This window comes from Crocuta crocuta, unplaced genomic scaffold, assembly GCF_008692635.1.
Source record: "Crocuta crocuta isolate KB4526 unplaced genomic scaffold, BGI_CrCroc_1.0 scaffold556, whole genome shotgun sequence".
NCBI lineage: Eukaryota > Metazoa > Chordata > Mammalia > Carnivora > Hyaenidae > Crocuta > Crocuta crocuta.
The window spans coordinates 3,823,105-3,844,930 of NW_027527436.1; the positions used below are offsets into that span (position 1 = coordinate 3,823,105).

At 37.1% G+C, this 21,826-nt stretch overlaps 1 protein-coding gene across 1 annotated transcript in view; it reads right to left on the reverse strand.

The window, feature by feature from the left end:
• Nucleotides 1–6,182: 6,182 nt before the first annotated feature.
• The window catches only part of GPATCH2 (G-patch domain containing 2), a 193,439-nt gene continuing 177,795 nt past the window's right edge, over nt 6,183–21,826 (reverse strand). Inside the window, exons 9-10 of the mRNA XM_077759483.1 lie at nt 18,605–18,693; nt 6,183–6,528 (exon numbers count right to left, since the gene is read on the reverse strand). Of these exons, the coding sequence (XP_077615609.1) occupies nt 6,308–6,528; nt 18,605–18,693 (310 nt within the window). The 3' untranslated portion in view covers nt 6,183–6,307. The remainder of the gene's footprint in view (nt 6,529–18,604; nt 18,694–21,826) is intronic.

Here is a 21,826-nt window from a genome sequence, read left to right on the forward strand (position 1 = left end):
TATAAAGATATGGGGGGGAGGGGGGCGTCAAGAATCAAACCTTAGAAATTACGGACCACTGTTCGGATTACTGAGAACTGAGACACTACAGCCGTTGGGTTAGAAATACTGTCGTTCTGCACTTCCAATTTCACACCCTTAATATGTGCTCTCGTGTGCTTCACATCCATGTAAAAAATTGTGAGTTTCATACGTGGCGCATGCGCTGTGGATGACCTCCAGCTTCCATAATGAATTCTCACCATCAACAAAGAACTTTTGAATTACTGGTTCGCTGCACAGCCATCTGACAGACCCTACTTCCCACCCTCGTCCCCAACTCATTTGCTCGTCATAATTAGGAAATTCTAGCATTTGAAGAAATTCACTTCAATAAGAGATGTAAAAATTTACTCTTTTAGGAAGCATATTTTAAGGATGTGTTGAGTATCAGGACACTAATTCTTACCTTCATTATTTTTATTAAAGGATGCTGCCTTCGGGAAGAAATACACATTTCTTAAGACATTTAACAGGAAGATGAAAATAGGTAGAAAATAGTTGTGGGGGGCTTTCTTCTTATCTGGGATACTATCATGATGCAGTCTTTTTTCTATATCTTATACCTGAGAAATCAAGTGTCACATACACAGTTAGAATTCTAGTGATTTATTCTGAAAATTCAAACTCCAAAAAAATCCCACGACTAAACAATCACAAAAATCGCCTTCAACTGTTACTCAACTTCATCCTCGAAAGATTAAGGGTAAACACAGGACATTCTAATAAAGAAACGGAAGTGAGGTCTGTGAATCTGAGAATGATTTAAACTGTCTGACAATTCAAAGACAGAAGACAACTCTAATGTACAGATAAAACTAAAAGTGGCAATAGTAGATCATACTCTTGGCAGTTAATGGCACTGACTCGCTAGAAACAAATCTGGATCTACTTAAAATGTCAGGTGTATAAAGTAATGAGTCTTTGCTTAGTAGGAACCCAGCAGAAGGAGCCTTCATGGTCCACTTGTCAGTTGAGTATATATTACCGCAAGCCTGTTAAATAAATGAGTATTTAATACCTATTGGATAAAAAAAAAATCTACTTACTGTAACAACTCTACTTATTCAGGAGAAAAAATTTAAAATTTTATCAATATGGTAAGATGTTTCTTAGAGCAAACAAAATGCAACACTTTAATGGATATTACAGAATATTTCAAATATTCAGGCAGGTTTATGAGTGGTACAACTTTCCAGGAGGAAATGGAGTGACTGTAACACATATGATTCTTTTTTTTTTTTAAATGTTTGAGTTTCTTAAAAGTATATTTATTTATTTTGAGAGAGAGGGAGAGAGAGAGAGAGAGAGCAAGCCTGTGAGTAGGGAAGGGAGGGAGAGAGAGAGAGAGAGAGAGAGAGAAGCACAAGCAGGCTTTGTACTGTCAGTGCAGAGCCCCAAATGGGGCTCGAACTCACAAAATGAGATCATGACCTGAGTGGAAACCAGGAGTCAGATGCTTAACTGACTGAGCCACTCAGGAGTCTCAACACATCTGAATCTGGGTGGTATTCCAAGTGGCCAGAAAAAGAACTTGTACTAGCTGCTTTAGAATCATAGAGTGCTTGAGTGAAAAGAGACCTTGAGTCAGTTAGTCTAGCCCAATGTCAGAGAAAATAAACACATGCAGGAAAATATGGTAGAACAGGTCACAATCAGCTGTGAATAAATGTGTGAGTCAAATATGTTTACCAATTTTTTCTCCATTTTTTTTCAAAAATATTGAAATCTTCCAAGGCTTAAAAATTAACAACAGTTTGATCTTAACTGTCAAAGGGCAGTAATTAAAAAAAAATTTAAGAGTACTTTAACTTTACTTTTTATTACTTTAAGGTTAAGAGGTAAATGTTTAAAGCATGAAGACAACGACTGCTTATAAATAACCTTTTTAAATATTGTTTTATTCTTTCATTCTTTGTTGTTCTATTAATATAGATTTCTACCAAAAGGAAAAAAAAAACTAAAAAAAATCCAAAATAGTCTTTGTTAACCTTTAGATCGCTTTTTGTTTTTAGAGAGACAAAATACAGGAGGAAATGGTTTTCACTTCATGAAATATCTGCTCAAAATGAAAATGTGTTGAAGAGAAGTAATCATTAGTTCAATTAACAAGAATATCAATTCACAATGTTAAAATCGACATACTAATAAAACGCAGTATTTTGTAATCATGTCTGTTTTTTGCACACATATGTGTCCTTTAAACACACCTGTATGTACACACTATGCATATCTTTAACCCTACTGTCTTAACTTCTGTTTGGTAAACACAGTAAGAGTTATAAAATCTATGTATCCAAATGTTGAGACCACTTCATTGGTAAATTTTAGTCAGTTATGAATTTTCTTTTAAAGGGGTACCATGTAACTGAAAAATGAAAGTAAACAAATATGAGGGGAACATAGCCTTAAAAATTATATTTGGGGAGAAGGAAAGAAAGAAGGAAATGACCCAAGGATGCAGTCTCTCAATATCAAGTGTAACAAGTATACAAAGAAAAAAAGTTGAATTGCTAAGGTAGGTCACATGCTCAGCTTTTCTTGGCTACAGTTAGGAATGGATAAATTAGACAATAAAGGAAGAGACCTGTGTATTCTCTAAATTATTTAGCACAACCAATTAATTTGACATGGGGCTTTAGATACTGTAGATTAGAAAGGTGGCTTCACAAACGAGCAGAGAAAAATCTTACCACCTTTTTAAAGGAGACATGAATGATGCTTCCTAAATCACGAACTCCTTTGGATGCTTTGGGTTCTATGGGCATAGTAATGGGTAAAAATTAACTATATATGTGAAACATAAATTAGTGGGTTTCATGTCTTAAGTATTTGGTTTACATTAAGAATTCAATATTTTGACTGTGTTTAATTCTCCAATTACATTCTGGTACAAATAAAACATAAGGTCTGCACTGGTTTTTCTTAAGGACTGAATGGGGAAGGGATATATGTACTTCTGATGTATGTTTGTGTGATAGCAGGGAAATCTTAGGATATTGCCACTTCCTTACTTTGAGTATTGATTCATGTTTTGTACAGTTAAATACAGTATAACTTTGGATTGTGAGTAACTTGCTCTGCAAGTGTTCTGCAAGACGAGCAAACGTTTCTAATAAATTTTAACTTGAAAAACGGAGGTTGTCTTTCAATACAAGTAATGCGGGACACCATATATATCACATGATCACAACTGACCCAATGGTTCTCTCTCTCTTTCTCTCTCTCTCTCTTTCACTCTCACTGTGGGATTGAGGGTGATTGTCTCCCATGCTCGGATGCTCAGTTGAGGGTGAGGTGTTTGGCAGGAATCAGTGATTTTTCACAACATTGGAAAGTGCCCACAACTGGCACTCATGTATTTTTTTTTTTTTTTTATCACTTCAAAGCACCTATGGACAGTCCTTTGTTTTTCCATACAAGAGTAAGCTTAGGAATGCTTTGCTTCACTGTAGGTCATTGAATAGGTTCCTTGTTAAACTTCCTTGCATGAAAAGAAAACTAATTCATTGAGCCAATAGATAGCAGTGATTCCATTAGCGAGTTAGTGATAGTGAAACTCATCCTACACAATAACCCTTCTCTCTCTGGTCTCCCTCACAACAGCAATAAAGGTTTTCAAAAGTAAGTGCAAGGTTAATTTATTTTTCTTTATAATTTGTATTTTCTTTATTGTGTTGTATTATATTACAGTATTATAATCATTTTTATATGAATATTTTTGGGTTGTGGAATGAATCATCTGAGTTTCCATGATTTCCTATGGGGAAACTCGCTTTGATATACAAGTGCTTTGGATTACAAGCATGTTTCTAGAATGAATTATGCTCACAAACCAAGGTTTTACTGTACTTCAATAACATAAGAAATATTTTAAATCCTCTGAGAGACACATAAAGGGCTCTAGAGGTCAAGACTAAGACCCTTCTTCTGCTTGCTAAAAAGGAAAACAAGATCTATATTAGAGGGAGTGTTAGAGGACAATGCCCATGGCAAGTGAGCATCTCAGAGGGGTTGCTTCAGATGTACCTCTCCAGATGGGAAACAATACAAAATGTTCATAAAGACTGCAATATTTAATTAAGGAGTTTCCCCATGCCCGTTGGTGTGTTCTGCTCTTCCTCACTATGAGGGTTCGAACATTAGGAGTTTGGGACCAGTCTCACAATAACCTTGCTGTGTGTTAACAGTGGCTCCAAATTTGGCTTTTTAAAATTCCAAGCTTTTAGAAAATCCAGGCAATGGAATCTTAAAAAAAAAAAATCTTTAGAATAGATCCTAGAGCATTATACACTATCTAAGAAGTTTCAGCCTGGCATACAGATGATCTCGTCCCGATTTCTTCCCTTACATAGCTAGAATGAGTATTTAACAAAATGCAGTTTTTTAAAAATGGCAAATTTCTATGAAACAAACTAACAGAAAATAATCATGTAGTAGGATTACTCTATCCAGTAAGAATGCCTCAAAAGAGCAAGTCACCTGGTAGTCTACAACCCCTTCGCCAAACTGTCCTCTTACCACAATCCTCCAAGGAAAGAAGGGAATTCTTTCAAGAAACGTGTCTGTTTAGCAAACCACAGAGGCTCTCAAATAGCACGCTGACCACCTTCTCCCTAACTGGCAGTTAGGGCACCACCTGGGAAAGGTCTACTATATGCACAAACCTCTACGTACTCCTTTAAAAATATTGGGGACTTATAAATTTTCTAAAACCTATTAGAATGTAGCGAGGATTTTTAGGGCAGTGAAACTACTGTGTGATACTATGGTTGTAGATTCATGTCATTATACATTGATCCAAACCTATAGAATGTACCAGACCAGAGTGAACTGTAATGTAAACTGTAGACTTTGGGTGATTATAATGTGTCACGGAGGCTTACCAATTGTTACAAATGTCCCCCTCTGGTGGGGGGTGGTGATAAGGGGGGAGGCTGTGCATGTCTGATGGCAGAGGGTATATGAGAAGTCTCTGTCCCTTCTCCTTAATTTTTCTGTGAACCTATAATTGCTCTTAAAAAGACTTAAAAAACTCCATTAGAAAGGTGATTCACATGTGTTATCTTGACCTTTACTCAACCAATACAAGCCATTATAAATATATTATCAGTCCTTAATAATGAAGATCATCATCTTCTAAGCTAAGAGCAATTTAGAATCCCTGGCATTATAAAGCACATGATTCCAAAATAACAATAGGAGGCACATAATAAAAATGACTTGTTTTTGCTTTGTTTTAAAGTAACTACTTAGATGTTAGAAAGGGCAAATCATTACCATTCATTTTCTTGTTCACCTTGTAAATGGGTTGGATCACTGCCAGAGATCTGAATTCTTGGGAGAGCCATTTAAATTTTCAAATAAATCGATTCGATAATTCAAATAGGTTACTCCAATGGTTAAAACTGAAAATTAGTTTACCACAGTTGTGTTGATCTCAAAAAATATTAACCTTTGGGGAGAGAGAGGTAGAAGTATGTCTAGATTAATAGAATTTACAGTTCAGTCATGGTGAATTGAAAAAATACATTTTTCTTTCAATAATTATTTTATGTTCTAAGTGAGGTAAAATTTGTAAAATCTGCAAATCATGTTGAGGGCACTCCGGTGATAACAATGATGAGGTTTGTTTTGGTCAAAAATGTCAGAGGGAAACATTAATTACTGTTTGTCAAATGTGAACTTGATACTACCCCGTCCAAAGATAGATGAATGGGTATCACCCCATTACAGAATCCTCACAAAAAAGCCAGATTCAAGGATTGTGAAGTTGGCAAGCCTTTCAAACAAAGATTTGCTTAGGACTTCATTGATGTGATGATGGGTCTTTGGGTTCTGGGGATGATAGGAAACAACATCCTTCCCACCTATCCCATAGAGAAATCTGTGGGTGTCTCATGTTTGCCTGGGCATTGCACACAATGAGTGAATCAAACTAGAAATGACTGACCAAGGAGATCAAAATAAATAGGGGAAATGAGCTGTTCTTTATACCTTGGAATTACTAAAGTTGCTGAAAAAAAAAATTTAAAGGTAAAGGTTTTCACTTTAGCACCAGTAACTGTGAAGGAACCCTATTTCTATCACTGTGGTGATACCGTACCCAGTCAGGACGCTAGAGTGAGGAGTTGGAGGCAAGGTAGATTTCTGCTTCGAAAACGGAAGCTATGTTGTAATTTTAGGACAATGGAATACATATATCTATGTATATATATATATGCATAGTGAATAAAAATTGTAAAACATTTTTTCTTTGTTTTTCTTCTCAGGTGGATTTTCCTGAATTGGGAGTGGCAGGTGCAGGGGTGCTTTTTGGTAGAGGAAATCCAAGACCTAATCCTTTTGGCCTCTGCATGGCTTGAATTGGCTCCGCGATCCCCTTGCCATCTCGTCCAAGGCCCGACCCAGGCGTCCAGCCCATATTCTGGAGCATCCGGTTTCCAATGTTGCTTTCTAAGATTGGCTGGGCGTTTTCTCCTACAAATCCTGAAATTAGAAAATGACAAAAAAAAAAAAAATACAACAACCCCCCAAAACACATTAGTACAGACACACGTGAAGATCCCTTTTCAAGCTAAGAAAATCATATTCTCGTAAGTTTTTCTTTCAACAAGGTACCCGGAGTCTGGGAGGGAGGGTGCTGTTTATTCATCTTGGGAGAAGGAGGTTGTAGTGGTAGAGGGATCGATGGAAGAAAGATCTCGTTTAGAGTTTCAGCTATACGAGTAAGTAGCTGATTAAGTGATTTAATTTCTTGGGGCTTTTGTTTTCTCTTCTGTAAAGCACGTGTAACAATGTCCACTGCCTACCTCACAGAAAATTGCCAGGATCAGATGAGATCGTGTAGGCAAAGTATTCTCAGAAAATGATACAATACATAGAGATTTAACTTCACTGCTGTGTGAGTGTCAGTGGTGAGTCTGAAGATCACCAACCTAACGCCACAGTACCTTACACTTGCCCGGGGCCTTGACATTCAGTAACACTAAAACCAACCCAAATAAAAATCACACTGACAACATCCCTAGGAATTGTTGACAGTGTTCTAATCTTCTTGTTATTTATTATTTGGACTATAACTATGCACCCTTTACTTCCTTTCTTCCCCCCTTTTCCCATTTCTATGTTTTGATCACTCCAGAAGGATCAAGAAGGGGAAAACAGAGAAGAAAGGATATTACAGTGATAGATGGCATTATATATAAAGTAATCCTTCCCTTTGCCCTCCATACCTGATCTCCTACCTACCTCACTCCTTAGCTTGGGAAAGGAGGTTTGGGCAGCGCTTACCATGAGATTTAAAAATAGCTGTTATTTCCCCAGTGTTCTTAGCAAAGACAATTGAGAGATGCAGCCATTTTAAGCATTATCTATTTGATGACATTTTCAAAGATTGAACTAAAAAAACAGTTTTTATTTATTTATTTCGAGAGCAGAGAGGCTGACCCAGGGCTCGATTCCATGAATCGTGAGAACACGACCTGACCTGAAATCAAGTCAGATGCTCAACTGACTGAGCCACCCAGATTCCCCCAAAGATTGACTTTTACCTTAATTTTCTTGTAGGCTTTTATGGAAATAGTTGAGCATATGAACCGTACATCTGATTCTAGGGGAAAGCATAGAAGTACCAAATCTCTAAAGTCCAGGGATTGAGAAATTAACAAATGTAAAACTCAAGGAACCACAAGAACCTGGGCTCCCTCCTTTGATTGCAGACTTGGCTTTGCTCTGTGTGCTCCAGCTGTAGCACAGGCTGGCACCCTGAGAGTGGTCCGTTTCTGCTCATCCTGTTGCAGGAGCTGTGAGACTGTGGCGTGTGAAAGGAGAATATAGCAAATCTAGAGATAACCTGTTAAAAGCAATCAGGACTCTCAAATATAGAACATTTCTTATGGTTACTCCCCTTGCAGAAGAAGGAAGTGACCATCAAACAAACACTGGAGAATGTGTGGGAAAGCAGATGAGGGCATCTGAAAACAGTCTTTGTTTTAGTGAGAACATGTTTAGCTCAACCTTCTCTATCAGAGCTTTCCAAGAAGTCTGTGGTAGAATTCGAGATCACAAACTTGCAGGGATGCGGTGCTGGCTCACCCTTCCCTCCCTAGTCCTTCGGCGATAAAGTTGTCTCACTTTTCAAAGATCTGAGTATGTCTCTGGTATATATACCAGCTCAGCCTGGGAGCCAGCATATTTCTGCTCTGAAATGTGGGCTGTCTTCCTGGACAGTTTGAGGGCTGAAATGGGCAGCTATTGATAAGCTCACTCACTGCTCTTGAATGCTTGTGAATCAGATGTCTCTTTGGCATCAACCCACACCCCCCTCCACACCTTTTCCGTCATCATCAGTTTTTCCTCCCTAACTCGGGGGTTATGAGGGTACCTTCTACTCCATCTCCACTGCCCAAGAAGGTTGGGACTCTCTGTCCTACTCCTTCTCTAAGACTATGCTTAAGATGGTCATACAAGGCACATAAGGACCCTCCGGCACCAAGAGAGAAAGTTACCTATGCAACTGCAAAGTGTCGTGTTCTACTGCTTGGCCTGGATGGTGGTTACAGAAATGGTCAGTGCATTATTGTTCTTTAAACTGTACCTATGCATCTTTGTGTATTTGTTGGTATGTATATTTCACAATAAAAAATCATAAAAGAAATGCCAGGGCTGGACCAACAGTTTCTTTTACGGGGTACTTTGCAGCTGGCATTCTGGGGGAGAGCAACTGGCTTGTTCCTCCTGACTCTGACTTGTACAAGAAAGAAACTGCAGAGAGCTAGAAATAAGTTTTAATAACCGACACTCACTTACTATAGTCAATTGATTTTCAAAGCCCTTTATTGGACATTGTGGTAGTCTCAATCCTCAGTACATTTTAGGACTCAGAATAGAATACATTCTTGCCATTTGCTAAATTAGTTACAGGGAGTAAGTAAGAACTAGGTTACCACAATGAGTCAGTTTTGGGTTTGTCAAATTGGGTCTTCACTCACTGAAACAAGTACCTTAACATGTAATGGAAAAAACCCCAAAGAGCTTGAATGGCAATGACTGTTGTCAAAGAAATTTCATAATTGACATTATTTACTGCTAGACTAGGGCAAATACATACATACATATGTATATATATAATGTCTCTCTGTGCACATATGTGCGCGCGCACACACACACATATAAGATGTAAAAAATGGACCTGTTACACACACACACACACACACACACCCCAAACAATGAAACACTCTTTGTTAAAACTCTTTCCTAATATAACAACAAAAAAAGCAATTAGGTTTTTTCATGATTATGGTGGCAACTGAGACAGATGTCCAAGGTATCTAATATTTTCTGAACAGCCGCTGATCAGGAATATGAGGTTGAACAGTGCACTAGCGTTCTGTCCCACATCCCTGATTTTTCAGTGACTGCTACAAATTACCTTAATTCCATCTCTAAGCTCCAATCAGATCAGAGGTCTACTGGTGCTCTGGCTACACATCTGTTTAATCATACCTTGGATACAAGAGCTTGCAAAAGTTCAGGTTTAAAATCTGTTTCATATTTAAGAAAAAATATAAGGGCAATTTAATACACCTCCTCAAAAATTGGTAAATTATGGTCAACTCTCAGTTCCAAAGTGAGGGACTATCATCAAATGGTAACTGACTATCATAATTTCAAATGTTGGTATTTCATGCATGGTGGTCCCAGCGATGGGCACACTGCCATGCTTGTGTTTTCTTTATAGATGGAGAAGAACCCACTCCTCTGTATTTTAGGTGCTTTCATCTCTCTTTTTCATGAAAATAAAACAAAGTATTATTTTGTACTTTGAAGTAAAACAATGAAAAAAAGGAGAACATTTAAGTTCTCAAATGCTAAATCTTTCCACACAGAAACACAGATTCCTGAAAAACAAAAAACGCTTTTCTATCCGACCTTAGAGAAAAGGTAACAGTTACTTCACTTTTCATGGACAATGATTCTGGAGTGAGATCTACTGTTGGTCTCTCCTCCTTTTTATGAGATTAAGACTTGGGAGGGGAACAACGGTCTCCGCACAGCACCCTACAACCTTAATTTCCTTTCCTTTTGCTCTTGGCAGTGTTAAATCTTTTAAGTCCTTTCCTGGAAGGCTCTCCCCCCGTTTGGGCAATTTTAGCACCACGCAGCCCGTTATCCCTCCATCATTCTCCCGTCCCCAGCCCCCTTCACTCGGATCTCTCATATCTATGACCGCCGAGTCGCTCCTTTACCCTCAAATCTTCCAGAGAGTATTGTGGATGGTAATTCACTTGCGTAATTGGCTCAAGAGATGAAAATCTTGTATCGGCCTCTCTTAGCTGCTAATCTGTCCAGCTGACTGCAAGCCTAATTGGCAGCTTGTTTAGTAATTTGGCTTTAAAGTGTTGTATTGATGTTGGATAAACAGCCAATGGAGGGGGAGGTCATACATGCTGCAGGGTTCCTACCTAACAGCTCACGCACCCCCCCCTTCAGACATGCTCCTGTATCCAGAAGGCATCTGTGGTCCGCACTCACTCTTGCTTCCCATCCTCTTTTCCCTATTACTTTTCTAGCCAGCTTGGGGGCAAGGCTATTTATTATTATTATTATTACTTGCGGTTATTAAAATCTTGAGTTATAATACAGTCCTCTGTTCTTGATAACTAATTTAAGGACGTGGGTTGTTTGATTACTATTAACTAAAGAAACAGCATTTAGCAGAGTCTACAATGTGAGAAAATGGTAGGTGTTACTACTCTTTGTCAGATGTTGTAATTATTTCAGTCTGAATATAGAAAAGCCTGATTCCACTCGGCATTTTATATGCGAAACTGTAGACATTTCTCATGTGAATTTTGTTAAATCAAATCAGTTCGAATCTTTAATTGCCTAAAACACAAGGCACATACTTTTAAAATAATAAATAATAAAAATTTAATGTAGAACTAATTTCCCGNGCAAGTGTTTTTATTTACAGACATTTTGGTTACACAGAAATATATTTCTTTTTTTTTAATGTTTGTTTTTTATTTATTTCTAGGAGAGAGAGAGAGACAGCGTGAGCAGGGGAGGGTCAGAGAGAGAGGGAGTCACAGACTGAAACAGGCTCCAGGCTCTGAGCTGGCAGTCAGCACAGAGCCCGACGCGGGGCTTGAACCCACGAACCACGAGATCATGACCTAAGTGAAAGTCAGACGCTTAACCGACTAAGCCACCCAGGTGCCCCACAGAAACATATTTCTTATGGAATTGTTATGAATCAAAGAATAGTCTTTCCAAAAACTAAAAAAGTCTTAAAATGGTATCAATTCTAAAGGTACACAGTGATGTTTATTCACAATTATAGAATCAGGACCACTTATGGTCTGCCTGTTATGTATCACGCACGTAGCTTACTTGTTAGGCATATGACATTTATTATCTCCATTCCTCATAACAACTGTGCTAGGAAGGAATCATAATCGGCCTTGGAGACAAGATGTCCCTTGACCATGACTACGCAGTGAGTAAGCTAAGATTCAAACTCTGGTTAAGTTTACTCCAAAAGCCTACACACTTTCCATGAGAATTAATGGCAAGAAAATAGTTTTAGTGGCAGTGATGCTTCAAATAACTAAAAAAAAAAAAAAACAAAAAAAACAAAAAAAAGCCAAACCCTGATTGGGTTATAGGTGAACTGTAATAGTAACTTCTCTTAATTTGCATATGGACAACATACAGCAAAAAATAAACTGACACAAGTGGATAACAATATATAATGACATCTGCAGCTCTGCAGGTTACAAATACTTCCATATCCACTATTTCTTTTGATTTTTTTTTAATGATTTTTTTTTTTCTGAGAGGCAGAGAGGCAGCATGAGCAGGGGAGGGTCAGAGAGGGAGACACAGAATCTGAAGCAGGCTCCAGGCTCTGAGCTAGCTGTCAGCACAGAGCCCGGCACAGGGCTCGAACCCACGAACTGCGAGATCATAACCTGAGCCGAAGTCGGCCGCTTAACTGACTGAGCCACCCAGGCGCCCCTCTTTCTTGTCATTCTAAAAGATAGGTATTACTGGTTTCATTTTACAGATTGCACTAAAGTTTGAAGAGGTATCGTAACATACCTGCACAAAGCCAACTAGCTAGAAAGTGTCCCAGTTAAAGCATGAACTCTCATTTGAGTCTAAATGTTGACTCACTGACTGAAAATTTAACTTAAAAATTTAACTGTTAGGTCATTTCTTCTGCCACATTCTCCCAAATGACTAAGGTTTTACTCTATTCCCAAATTTCCAACTCCTGAAAAATTTCTAGTCTAACCTACCATAGCAAGTCTGTCTGAAAAGTGTTTCAACTTTCTTGAAATGCTTAATTTGCTTGTGATAAATACAGCTTATCTGGCTTTCTTTGACAGATATTTAAATTACAATGTAAGTTTTAGTTGCACTTACTGAAAACAGCATTTACAGGGTTTTGTTTTTTTATCTATGACAGTAATTTCTGAATTTAATTGTTGCATTTTTACTCTATTTACAATTATTATGATTACTGGTATGTCTGGATCTATTTTTCCTGTATTATTTAATGCTACTTGCCTCTATATTATTGTGGACTTCTCCACATTTTTGTTTCCTCTTCTATGGTATCTATTGCTTGTTTACACTAGCTTGAAAATTATGTTATATTTTTATTCTTTTGGTTATTACCTTTCAGTGTCAATATGCATACTTGACTTATTATTTCTTCACACTTCCATACTGTTGTCCAGAGCTTTACTTCCATCTTACTTTTATACATTCAAATTAATCATCTTCATGGGCACTGTCACCATCATTATTAACTTTTATATATTCAATATTTTAGCTTTATGGACATGTTTAACAATGTCTTTGCTCACAAGTCCTTCTTGATTTTGATTCTCTTTTAATACATCCCATTTTCTTTTTACATGAAGTGCTAAGTTTGGTAATAATTGGTCTTTACCTGAAATTATCTTCATCCTCACACTTGGGAAATAGTTTAACTGGAAATAAAACTCTATGTTGATAATTATTTTGTCTCCACACTTTGAAAATATTATCTCTTATCTTCTAGACTATACTTCTGTTTTCAAGTTTGCTACCAGTATAATGTCATTGCTATGTACATTATATCTTTTCTCCCTGGCTACTAAGTTCTTTTCTTTCTCTTTGGTGTTCTTAAGTTTTATTACAATGGACCTATGGCATGACTAAATTTATATTTACTATTTTCTGATAAAGACTTGTGTACTGTTTGAATATGAAGGTTCACATTTTTCTTCAGTTGCAAAAATTCTGTCATTTTCGTTGAATTCAGTCAATATGCCCCTGGAACAATGTACCTCCCTCTCCTTTCTACCTCTTCCGGAAGCTCTATTAGACGTATTCATGTTGAACTTCATTCTCCTACAAGTCTTCCAGCCATTCTACCTTCCATATTTTTACCTCAGTGCTTCTTTCAGGTAATCTTTTCAAATTGCTCTTTAAATCTATTTATAATTTCTTTTTTCTTTTTAAAATTTTTGGCTTATGAGATCACTTTCAGTAGGTTTTCATTTGTGAAATAAGAAGAGTCATTTAGGGTTTAAGGCATGTACCACTGGAGTGGCTTTGCATTTGCTTTAAAGACCAGTTTTTTGTTAATTTTTTTGGCTTGGTGTAATTTTAAACTAGAAATTCGTGGGAGGGTAGGTTCTTGGTTACAAATCTTCAGAGTCTTCTACTTGAAGCCCAGGTGGAAATGAGATTCTTTATTTTTCTGTGCCTGTAGGTGGAGTTTTGTTTCTAGTCTGCCCTCTTCTGAGGATAGAGCTTTCCAGAGATTCTGGCTTGACAGGATCCTTACTTACCCCCAACTCCCCAGCTTAGCTCCCTACCCACAGGGGCACTCACTAATGTACCTCAGGGTGTCCCAGACGGGGACAGTTCTAAACTGGGCACAGGCAAGGGGAGTGCCTAGAATCATTTCTGGTCTTCACCATTTATTTTCCATTTCAGTCTCAACTATACATCTGAAAAAACTGCTTTACATTTTGTTCAGCATGTCCAGGTGTTCTGCAGTTTGCATATTTTCTCATTATTTAGCCTTTTATATTGTCAAGAACACAACTGTTTTCTATCTGACGTGGATGCTTCCCCTTTCCGTAAGTGCTCCTTACACCAAATGGAGAGCTGAGTAAGACTCTCCCAGAACACCGAACTGAAGGGTAGTTTGGTGATGGGTTGTGTCAGGAGGATGAGGGGGACATGTCTCCTAGGCTTTTGCTATCGGTTCAGATATAGTCTGGCTTCAAATTTAATACCAACAATCTTCTCCCAAAGTCTGCCTGTCTTAAAATCCTGGAAGAGATAAGATAAACTGCTGTGGTCATATAGATGCNACCAACCACTTCCTAATTATGATCAGCGTGACTGTTCATTAAAAGCACACTTTTTAAAAATCTCCACCCATTATTATGATTGAAACTTGTCTTTATGGCCTTAAATATTCATAGAGATTATTTCATTTTTGAAATATCAGTAGGATGCTGAGGAAAAAGTCGGTGAGTCACAAAAAGCTGTAATCCAACCTCTTGTGTGTCCAAGAAAACAACAGTTACCCTGTAGCAATATCTATACCAAGGCATTAAACTTCAACAGGCATCTCTTTACATAATTTAAAATGTACAGAAAGAAGGTTGACTCCTTATGATGAATATTTTCCCTATGATACTTGTTCAATAGAAAGCAAAAACAGTAACAAGAAAAAAAGGCGCAAAATAGTTAATAGCAAATACTAATTGCGGATAACAATGAATTTAGTAATGCATAGAGAACAAAGCATTTTAAAAAACGTGGTAGCCACAATATTTCAGAAAGCACACTGAAATCTTTTTACTCTCCAATCCTCAGTAAGCTATGACTTCTATCAGAAACACAGACCATAACCAACATTGCTGACTGCCTTTTAAAAATGTGTTAATAATATTCTTCCTATTTTGTTCACTGCTTTTCTTCACCTTTACAGATGACATTTTTCAAACTATAAAATGCATTCTCCTGGCAAATCTTCTTGCTTCAACAGTTCTCAATTTTATAATAGTAAATCTACATCCTTTGCTACTGAGACATCCACTATCTTTTGGTATGTGACTTTGAATGAGGCAGAGAACAAGCCATACATTTAAAAATCAATATCTAACCTTATCAATATTCATTTTACTTTGTCAATACAAAATACAAAGGTGAAAGAGCAGTAAATAAGCTAAAGCACTGAAATAAATTTGGTGTTCCTGTCACAATTAATAAATGTTCAGCCGATAACACTGTTGGCTAGTCTATAGCCTTATAAAGAGAATGAAATTGTGCTTCAATGCTATTGCTACAAGAGGGTGAGTAAATTTTCAACACAATAGCAGGTAAAGATGATCTGATTTGGGGTTATTCATTTCATAGGGGGCTTTTAAAAATACATTATTTATTATGTATAAAACATAGAATTGTTTATTTTTAGAGTCTTACATTGTCATATGAACCCTGTTCAGGATTATAAAGTTAAAGTGCCACATTATAGTTTTCTGACAATGTTTTGGTAAATGTTTTCTGAACCTGCCGGGTGACCACATAAGATTTCACATATAAATCAGAGGGGATCATTAAACAAGATTTGAGCTGTCCGTCTTTTACCTCTTATCCCCTACTTTGAAAGAGAGGCAGTTTATCTTTACTTGCATTTTTCCGGCATAGATTGAATGTGGACTAAAGGCAGAAGAAACTGTGAAAACATACCTCAATTCAATGTGTTATTTGGGAGGTTTGCAGGAGCCTATAAAATGGTGAGAATACTCACTTTAAAATAGTTCTATGTGCTAACTCAACTTTGGAAGCTTACAAATATAATTGACTATTGGGGGACTGAATATACTTCAGAATTTGAAAATTGTAATTTTCAGAGACAAGATGATCTAGGATTCATAACCTCATTATCAAAGTGTATTTATGCAAAAGCATTTCTTACTTGAATTTGGATAATAATCTTCACCTTCGAGTTGATTCATTAGTATTAGAAGATATTCTTTTTAAAACTGAGGACTTTTAAATAACCTCATTCTCTTCCTCTTTGAGAGGAACAGTTATGCAAGGATTTAAAAAATGCATTGGAAATGAGTAACATAATTCTCTTACTTGACTACTGTGAGTAATTACAAAAATGCATTAAATTGCTATGAATTATATTCTTTAAGCAAAAAAAAAATCTAGTAATATAATCAAAATCCTGAATCTTAAGAGAGTCACAACAGTTTTGAAATATAACATCTGGAATATGCTGGTATGAGCTCATGAATGTTTTAGGCTAAAGTTTAATGTTTATACCCATACTCCGTATAAATGATTTCCTCTGATGCTATTGAGACGTAACGTCAAAATCACCTTGTAGAAATAATTATATTATCCTCTCCTCAACCATTATGCATTTTCCTTCTCACTTCACATATGTTCGGAGTGTTAGAACCTGACCCTGATATTCTCTCTTCCTGATTGCTGGCACAAAGGTGCTTTAGTCACACTCTTAAGATTGTTCTTGTACTATTTCTGCCACTAATGTCTGAATCATTGAAAGATAAGAGAATTCAGGGACCATTCAACTGGAATGGGGCTATTAGAGAATCCTACACCTGCCTTATGAAAGATTTGAATTGAAGAACTTAAGACATGTATTCGATCTAAAAGTGGCTATATGTTCCTGCATAAAGAGATATATTAGAAGTGTTCTCACAAAGGTTCTGTATCTCTACATAGCAATACTGAGATAAGTTTTCCACAAAACTTAAGACATAATAGCAATTTCAAATAAATATATGCAATGGAACAGTCTTTACAAATGTATTCTTACACAAAGGCCATAGTATGCTGTCAGGGAAAGACTAGGGACTTGGAAATCATGCAGGTAGATGTAGGCTTAAAACCTCCCTTGGCCATTCAATAATTATGTCTTCTCAGGTAACAAAGAAAAAACCTAATACTTCTCTGAATCTTAAATCTTATGGTGTAAAGTGATGAAAATGCCACCTAGCTCACAAAGTTGTTACAAAGATAACATGAAAAATAAAGTTTCTGTTACATACTAGGCACCCAATAAGTGGTAAATATTATCCTGCATTATTGCGAACACATTCCACACACAGGTGCTTCTTACTTCCAAATTCTGAAAACTCAATACAGTCACAAGATGGAGATCAATATTATATTTACTCATAACCACATGCCTAATTTCATAATGTCGCCCTTCACATAGATGGAACAATGGCATTATGAGTGCTCCAATTGTAAGGCACGTGATATTTTTAGTACTGAACTATAGGATAAATGCCCTAAATAAAAACTAAATCTTCACATCTTTTATCTCTTTGAAATCACCGTGTCCAGATTCCCCTCCCCACCTTCTCACAGTTTATTCTCCTGGTAGACATGAATCTTATTTTCATATTCTACAATTCACAATGGAAACAATAACTTCTCCTATACAAGGTTTCCCAATGAAGTTGAGAGAAAGTTTATAAATCTGAATGGTTAAGGATCCAGGCAATTGGCCAAAGTTATTCTTCTTTGTAACTGACCAAGTAACTACACTGAAAACATTTCTTAGGGCCAGTTTGCTGCATCACAAATCCATGATGGTTAACTGTAGTTTATTCCTTGTGGGGTGTCTACATTTTAATGCCCAGTTGGCTTCTTCTTTCATGGTTTTCATCTCTGCCTTCCTTACCACTGCTCTTGCATGAGATTTTGTTACACATGCTAATGTTGTTATTCCTATCCTTCACCACCACGCTTGAGTCTTTTAGGAAGGTTTCTCTGGCCTACTGACTTTCCTCTGCTCAGTGCTTGTTTTCCCCTTATTCCACACTCTTTACAATGGCATGCTATTTGAAGAATGTGATTTTTGAGGTGGAAATGAGAGATTCTAGGACAGGTTTTGCTTTTTTTTTTTAAGTAAGCTCAATGCCCAATGCGGGGCTTGAACTCACGACCCTGAGATCAAGAGTCTCCTGCCCTACCAACGGAGCCAGCCAGGCATCTCTGTTTAAATAAGGAAAGAAAAACCTAGGGTTGCTGTAGAGCTGGGGTGAGAAAACCGGACAGACACAATCATGGTTAGCTTTCCATCTTCCATAATATGGGGCCTTGTGATTTGAGGCTGCTCTTTATACTTCTGAATTGCTTCCTATTAATCTCTTCCGGGGTTATTTGCCTTTTCATCTATTAATGCCTTGTCTTCCCAACCAGTCTATAAATTTCTGGAGGCCAAAGACACAGCCTTTGAAGATTCTGTATCCTTTAATACCTTACACAAAATCTTGCATTTGGGCAGGTGTGTGGCAAATATTTTGTTGACTGACTGCCTGAAAAGTCTGCACAAGGAACACACAGTATATCCTGACACCAAATTGCAAATGATTTAACAGTTGCTTGTAACTGTGCTTTTTCCTCAGTGCGAGTGACTTAGAAGTATCTGCATTTTCTTCCTGACGACTTATGAACTTTATATTTGTGCTCTGCCCCAACCCCTTCTTGCTTTTACCTGCTGTAGTAGGTCCAGGTTGAGGTGCAGCTTTTCTTCTGCGTTTGATATCTCCAGTGCATAAGGATCCCAAATGCATGCTTGTTTGCCTACAAGTAATTATCAGAAAAAAAACTATTAACAAAGGAGGGAAAAAAATGACACATAAATACACAGCTTGGGTAATCTGAACCTAAATCAAAACATTCTCAACAAAGATGGAACAGCATAGTAAAACCACCAATCTTGTTTATATCGAAACATAATTACGTTTGTTGACAAGCGTTCAGCAGCTAAATGCGCCATCATAAATTGTTACTGGAATGAATAATATAAAAGGAATGCTTTTTAATTTTCAAAACTGGCAATCTTTCTAGCTCAACATAAAATCAGGCACTGTTGCTTCTGACAGGAAAATAGCTAAGATTAATTATCTAAAGAGATCACAATACTGTTGCTAGGTTATCAATTGGTTACTAATGCTTTACTGTCAGAGCAACATTTATTACAGGAAAAGTATGATCAATTTCTTTTAGGATATTATGTGGCAGTGAATTCTCTTAAAACATTTCAAACAGATAGAAGGAAATAATGATGTTCTCTCTTATAATTCATATGATTAGAATTCTTTGGTTAATTGTTTATTAGCCAGGTGAGGAAATATAATTTGAATGCATTAATGCTGGTCTGCTGCTACTAAATAGGCTAACGTGATATTGGATTATATTTGTAAACACATGATATATAAGAACTGAGAAGTAGAACATCTGCTATTCTTAAAACTAGTTAGAACTGGATTATTTTGCCTAATCATGGACTCCTAAATTAGAAAGTTTTGGAAAAATTAGAAATGACTCAATTAGAAATCAAGACAAAATAATACAAAGTTGGAAAGGATTTAAAAGTCTTCAAACATTTGAAGCTAGAGAGGGTCGCTGTTCATTTCTTGGATCATAATCTCTGATGTGGGGTTGGGATAGTATCTGGGGATCATGAAGCAGAAATAAATGATGCACGTTTATTATAGCACATGTTCTTCTAGTAATTCATAGAGATGTCTGGTAGTATCTTGAAGTTTTATAGCACCTATAGGGGCCACGGGCAGGCAGCCCCAAGATGGGGCACTCTGGCATGCAGATAGTTTCGGGATGAAAAAAATCAGCCCAAAAGACTGAGGAAGAAACTTTAATCCTCTCTTCCCCACCATAACTGACTAAAAGAATTTAGATAGAGGACTTCCTCTGGGAAGAAAGCTATCACGATTGATAACTACATTATAATACGAACTAACTATGACAGAAAGGGAGGAACCTAACAAGGCCTGTTGTCTCTAAGTCCTCTCTATGTCTCATTGTTTCTGAATGGCGCAGCAAACATTTGTTCTCTTTCATCTTCTTGTGCATTATATTCCTTCTCATTTGTGTCCCAGATTCCTACCCTTCTCCTTAGTTTAGGATGACATATATGCTCCTTTTGCTGGAATGATTTTGGAATCTCATGTCTGTGTGGGTTCCCCATATGTACAAAATTTAAGTTGATTTTCTCCTGTTAATTTGTCTCATGTCAATTTGATTCTTAGTCCAGCTAGAAGAACCTTGAATGACAGAGGAAAATTATTTTCTCCCCTACACACCCAATTTGAAAACACTCAGACTACTAGAGAAAATGTTAAAAGGAAAAATTCATTCAGGTATAAACCAAGATATATATTTATACACATACACTCAGGTGTTTAAATATAATGAAAAATCGGAACTGGGGAGTTTAATTACGTTACATATAGGTTCTAGCTATACTGCACAAAGCAAAGTATAATAATGATCTGACTGATCCACAGTCATATAAATAAACTGTGAAAAGCTATCAATATAGGTAGCTGCAAACAGGTATTTGTCTTGTTTTCTCTTCCTTTTGTATTAAGTGCATATTGTTTTTCTGTTAAATATTTACAATTATTTTTTAAAATGTTTATTTGCTTATTTTGGGGGGGAGGAGTAGAGGGGGTGGAGAGACAGGGAGAGAAAACAGAAAATCCCAAGGAAGCTCCGAGCCATCAGTGCAGAGCTGAATGCTGGACTTGATCTCATGAACTGTCAGATCATGACCTGAGCTGAAATCAAGAGCTGGATGTTTAATTGACTAAGCAACCAAAGCACCCCTAAATATTAACAATTTTTAAAATATTTCAAGAAATAGTTCACATAGTGACTAACTTTGCAGAAATACACACGTGCACATACACATATGTCAAAATGTTTATAGACATGCAAAACTGTAGCATTTTTGTTGGACTTTGAGGTGTGGTCATGGCCCCAATGCCAAGAAAAGCAAATTGTTATAATTTTAATCTATTACTTTTTTTAAATGTTTATTTATCTTAGAGAGAGAGAGAAAGAGAGAAAGAGAGAGAGAGAGTGAGCAAGCATGAGTGGGGGAGGGGCAGACAGAGAGGGAAACACAGAATCCAAAGTAGGCTCTAGGCTCCGAGCTGTCAGCACAGAACCAGACGCGGGGCTCAAACTCATGAGCTGTGAGATCATGACCTGTGCTGATATCAGACTCTTTACCTGGCTGAACCCAGGTGCCCCTGATCATACCTATCTTTAAAAACTATCAGAAATTTTTAAAAACATAGTAATATCAGAGAAGACACATCCTTTTTTATATAAAGTTAATGAATTCATTTATTCAGCAAGCATTTATTAGTATCTGCTATAGACTTGGTATAAGATCCCAGAGGCGTTGACAGTAAGGAGAGTAGGAAAGAAGAGATAGAAGAGACGAAGGTCATGGAACGTTCACTTCCTATTATTACTGAAGGAGTTTACAGTCTGAATGGGGAGACTCAGTCATGAGTACATGAAATAAGGACACTGGTGACAGTGGCTGGCACTGCCAATTTCATTAAATACTACTAGAGATTATATTATTTAGTCCTTATAACAATTCTTTTTTTTTTTTCAGTTTATTTATTTACTTTGGGGGGAGGGCAGAGGGAGAGGAAGAAGGATAATCCCAACCACGCTCCACACTGTCCATGCCAAGCCTGACGCAGGCCTCAATCTCACGAACCATGAGATCACGACCTGAGGCAAAACCCAGAGTCAGACACTTAACCAACCGAGCCACCCAGGTGCCCCGGTCCTTATAACAATTCTAAATATGTTGTGTTGAATATACCTTTCTGCCTTAGTAGGTAAATATTTATGTTTCAGTGGAAACCAATACATAGTCTTCTTTTTT